The sequence below is a fragment of the Olea europaea genome, chromosome 21 (genome assembly GCF_002742605.1).
Source record: "Olea europaea var. sylvestris chromosome 21, O_europaea_v1, whole genome shotgun sequence".
Classification (NCBI taxonomy): Eukaryota; Viridiplantae; Streptophyta; class Magnoliopsida; order Lamiales; family Oleaceae; genus Olea; species Olea europaea.
Genome location: NC_036257.1, coordinates 12608977 through 12614306, shown reverse-complemented (window position 1 = coordinate 12614306; position 5330 = coordinate 12608977). Strand labels below are relative to the sequence as shown.

Sequence of the window (5330 nt, the reverse complement as noted above, 5' to 3'; positions counted from 1 at the left end):
CTCTCCCCCCCCCCCCCCCCCCCCCGTTTTGTTTTTTTTTTTTTGGTCTCTTCCTATGGAGTTAAACCAAGAGCCGAACCACGTGAATTTCCTGTGTTCATTCTCTTTTAACTATTTTTCCAAAATCCAAATTAGCACCAATTAAATTTCTTCATTCTCTAACTGTTTACTCTTTCACACGAACCGTTCGACAAAATACACATATATTAAAAATATAATTTTCACGAAAAACCATTGGAGACCAAAACCTTACAAAAAATTGTTCCATTTCATTTATATTTTCGCTATAAAATTAACTATTATTTGATCAGGTTGTTAAATTATTCTTCATTTATACAGAGGAGACAAGTTGAGTTGGGAATTTATCTGCTTTTTTGACTGCATATCAAAGAACAAATAGATACTTGTAATACAAGTTTCATCTATGCCTCTCTATTTTCCTCATGCAGAAGAGTACAGATACTTAAAAGTTGCTTATTTCTATCCAATCAAACAACACTAATATCCAGTCTTAGATATGCTCGTATCTTATGCAGTCAATAGTAAGAGACATTGTCGTTAACATCAAGCAACATTTATATATTTAAGTGGCGAAGAATGATTGTAATTCAACATTAGTTTATAGTTTATACCTATAAAATTTTAAATTATTTTTGTTTCATAATATCATCCAATAATCTAGGTGGCCAAAAGATTGGATAAGACTAGACGAAATGAATAAAGACGTCTGATAAAATTTAAAAATATAGGTTATTGTCCAATTCAATATATTAAACACGAAAAAAAAAAAAAAAAAAAGGACATTCTTTTTCGCAAAATACACAATCCCCGTAATGCATTTTACAGAAAACATTTTACTTAACATAGATATTTGAGGAATATGATTCAATGAATAAAGACGTCTAGAGTTACAGATATCTTAAGAATTTTAGATGTGTGAATCAAAATCTTTGATAGCCTGTCGTACTGATTTTCATGCTGGAACAAGTTGCCAAGAAATTCATCTTCAGCCGAAACTAAGCCCTGTTCACTTTGCTAAAAATCATATTTTAGTAAATTTTAATAAAATTTGATAAAATATAATAACAAAATTGTAAATCTCATGAAATATGCAATTGAAATTAATTGTTAACTTTGACTTACAACCTATTTGGAAGTGATTTTTTTGCCCAAAAAATTGTTTTTTTGATCGCTATTTCATTATTTCAACCGTCATATTTAACTTCTTCTCTCACAGGTGAACCTCACTTTTCTCTTAACGGTCAAAAACTCAATTCTCAAAATCACTCCCAGCTCTTAAATTTTTATCAATTTTATTGCTAAATCAAATAGGGAAAGCACCATTCCTTCTTTCTTTACACGAATCATGAAGTATTCTCTTATGTACATCGTACAAATTATCTTCGGTTTCCTAAGCAAACAGAATTGTGTGGTCGTGGACATGTCGAACTTTTCATCTACTCATAATTCTATACAGTGCAATGGGGTGGCGTTCCAACCCCATTAGTCAAACAAAATCGAAAAGGTTTCTTTACTTCACATGCTAAAGGAAGAAAAGTCGAATTCTATTCTAAATGAGAAACTTGGACGACTATCTATTTTTGGAAAAGCAAAAACATATATTTGCAATACCATTTTGACAAGATATTTACTTCTATATCTAAAAAAAACTTCCCAAAACTACCTTAATTCAACTTTCTCAAAAACTCTTCTAACCAAACAAAGTGTTTCAAAAACATTATCTGAACATGTACAAAAGCTGCTCATAATCTCAAAAGTAATTTTTAGCTCTTCAAAAATCCTTCCAAACAAGCCATTTTGATTTGTATCTTAATGATCCGTTTTTATTGTTCGCTTATCCATTGAAATTTTTTAAACTGCCGAAGGTTAACAAATTTCCAGGAAGAAGCCACCCAAAATGCTTTGGAAATTGAAAATTAGCTTACACCTCAAAGTGCAGTAGTATTTGATCACTAAGAAGTCATAATAGACGTAAAGAGACATCATTTCTCCACGAGTTACTCGACTATTTTGTCAAGTTTAATAGAGAGACTCATTACTCCCTCAACGAACTAGTCCAATACAAATCTCTCATTCCTCGTCGACCTACAAGGTATTACGAGCATAAATGTTGTGCAAGGCTCCCTGCAATATCTACCCAACCAAAGTCAAAACCAGAGTATTGCTCATGCTTTGGAAATTGAAAATTAGCTTACACCTCAAAGTGCAGTAGTATTTGATCACTAAGAAGTCATAATAGACGTAAAGAGACATCATTTCTCCACGAGTTACTCGACTATTTTGTCAAGTTTAATAGAGAGACTCATTACTCCCTCAACGAACTAGTCCAATACAAATCTCTCATTCCTCGTCGACCTACAAGGTATTACGAGCATAAATGTTGTGCAAGGCTCCCTGCAATATCTACCCAACCAAAGTCAAAACCAGAGTATTGCTCTTTTAAGCTTAGCCAAACATGACGAGAATCACTCATCACCAATAGACCACCTCCTCATTGTCATTGCTAGATCACTTCCTTTCCTGCAAAGCCATTGCTTAAGGACTTTAACCAACTATCCCTCTTGGGGAATTTAACATGCAACCCCCATCCAGTTTGGTGATCTACTCAGACAGAAATGATAAACGAAATATATGGCTTGAGCAAGACCTCAGAAAATGAAAAGGACAATATATAACATGAACAATCATCAAACCAAATTGAACCTATCAAATTCCAGCAATGGAAAAACTCGAGTTCAGTTTAAGGTGCATCAAATTGGCATCTTGAATACCAAAACTACTGCAGGATGACCAGAAACATGAACTTTATTCATCCCCTCAAGTTTGTGTTCTTGTGCATAGAAAATAGAAAACACAGAAATCTTAGGCAATTATTTAAATTGACAATTTGCTAAAAAAAAATGCTCTTGCATCAATATTATATTGGTTCACACTCACAAGTTAAAAGAAATACTAAACTGTGTTGCACAGCATGACAAGACAATTCATTGGCGGTATACATTCACCGAAAGACCCTAAAGCAATGTTATTGGCACATCAACTTGTACTATTAAGGTAATTGGTTCACAAGGTTCAAATAAGTACATGTTCTCATATCTTCTTAAATCAGCAGACATTTTCTACAACATAAGGGCATGTTGAAGAATGAAATCTACTTGATTTTGAGCACAATTTTAATCAATCCACCATTGCCACTGACTGCATTTGCTTACCCAGTAATTAGAACATAAATGAAGACCAAGTACATAACTCATTGCATAAAGATCCCATGGTTGAAAATGGTTCATAAATTTTAAGACAGCAGATAAACATATGGTTGGAAGAACCCAAGCAGAAAAGGGGTCCGAGGAGTGGTGGTATATTGGTACCATTTAACAGGACTGATCATGTAAAATTAGTCTGCAAGCCAATTGACAAATGCCATTAGCAATTGTAGCACACAGACAGCTATATTATAAAAGCCATTATCTTCACCGCAACCTTCTTAGAAGTCATAGGAAGGAACACTTGTGTTCTAATAATATGATTATATCATTTCAAGATCTTGTTCAAGTTCATTTCGACAAGTTTTCTACCATGAGAAAATCTACTAGCAGTTACCAGTTGAAGCGACCAGGTATTCGTTTGAGCCTGCACTACTGGTAGTGGCGCTGCTTAAGTTCAAATATCTCCCAGAAAATTCTAAAAGCTGAAAAGAGAAAACCGGAGAGGCACCAAACTTTGCAAGTTGCTCAGCAGTTCAGCTAGTGTTTATTGCGGTTAAGCAGCCCTTGAAATGATAAATAAAGATCTTTATTTTCCATCCCAAAAATCTCTTCTGCTTTTCTTAAAGTTTCCTGGGAGTGTGAAAAATAAAAAGTAAGACAATTTTCATTTATCTATAAACAAAGAATTATATGTAAAAGGCCAGTGATAAAAACTTCATTAGAAAATATACTCAAGGAAATTGTCATCACCTCACGAGATTTTTTTTGTGCATTTAATTCCTTTATGTTAGCAAGAAATGCACTGAACTGCTCTAATGACAGACGACTCCTGCATTTAACAATAACCCAAAAACCATTAGAAGAAACATTCTACATAAGCATTTTCCATAAACCATGGTGATAATTTAGAGTTGAACCCACCTGGCTTGACGGAAGAACTCCTTTCCATCAATTCGAGGAGGACGAGCTAAAGTTTCAAAAACAGAAGAGCGTAGATAAATTAGCAGAAATATGTACGCCTTAAATAGTAATTACAAAATGGCCATCTTATAGACTAGAAAAAGTTGTAAAACAATTAGTAGTTTTATATATCGGCTGACAATACATAATCCGTCGAAGTACTATTGACCTGGCACTGGGAGTCCACGAGGAGGAGAGTTCGTTGCTGATGACTGCTGACTTGATGGGTACCATGAAGAGAGAGAACCACGTCCATATTGAATCCTAGGAGAGGTGGTTCCCGAAGTTTTCTTTGGAGATCCAGCAGCTGAGTACCTTCCTGGGGATGCACTGTTTGAAATTACTTTAGGAGTTCCAATTGGAGTCAGTCCTGATGTTATATATGGCGTTATAGAACATATTCGCCCAGCTTGCTTAGAGGCTGCAAAAGGAAAATCATAACAAGATAATATTATTGCTTATATCGAAACCTTGGTAAACAGATTTCCCAACTTACACTGCATAAAAACCACATTCTAGTAGAAATACCATTATCAGCTATGCTTGCAGTGTCAGTAGAACCACTATAAGAATGACATCTCGCATAGCCATTCGTATCTTCATCTGTAATAGTAAAAAACTAACATTAAACAACCACTGCTGGAAGGCAGTAGGAGACAAACAAATAAATGACTTGCCAATAACAACAGGAAACTAAAGCTTTTCCCATTAAATTTGGGGTCAGCTAATGAATCCCTTTTTGAAACTGCGTTCATTTCATTGCTACATCTTCAAGATTCTAAAGCAACTAAATCCTTAGCAACTAATATTGCAAAAAAATAAAAAATAAAATTTTTTGCCAAATAGGGCTAGATAAACACAATTATGGCCCCGTTTGATAGCCATTTTTTTAAAAATGTATTTTTCTCTCTCTTTTTTTCAACCACACATTCTTTATTAAAATAATATTACACGCAAATAAAAAAAAAAATTCCTTTTTTTTCAACCACACATTTCACATCAATTTACTATTCTAAAACGCATTTTTACATAAAAATAACTATTAAACACCCCCTATATATAGTAAATGATCAGAACTGAGAATTACCATTTTTGGTGTAGGCCTTGGAGACAGTATGGTCATAAGTACCAATATCTACAGTT

The 5330-nt window shown here is 34.0% G+C and overlaps 1 protein-coding gene across 1 annotated transcript in view; it reads right to left on the bottom strand.

Annotated features, from left to right (window-relative positions):
* Positions 1 to 3046: 3046 nt before the first annotated feature.
* LOC111370715 (uncharacterized protein At4g15545-like) overlaps positions 3047 to 5330 on the bottom strand; it is a 4864-nt gene continuing 2580 nt past the window's right edge. The window contains exons 6-10 of the mRNA XM_022992555.1: positions 4716 to 4790; positions 4357 to 4608; positions 4149 to 4194; positions 3978 to 4056; positions 3047 to 3857 (exon numbers count right to left, since the gene is read on the bottom strand). Coding sequence (XP_022848323.1) covers positions 3765 to 3857; positions 3978 to 4056; positions 4149 to 4194; positions 4357 to 4608; positions 4716 to 4790 — 545 coding nt within the window. The 3' untranslated portion in view covers positions 3047 to 3764. The remainder of the gene's footprint in view (positions 3858 to 3977; positions 4057 to 4148; positions 4195 to 4356; positions 4609 to 4715; positions 4791 to 5330) is intronic.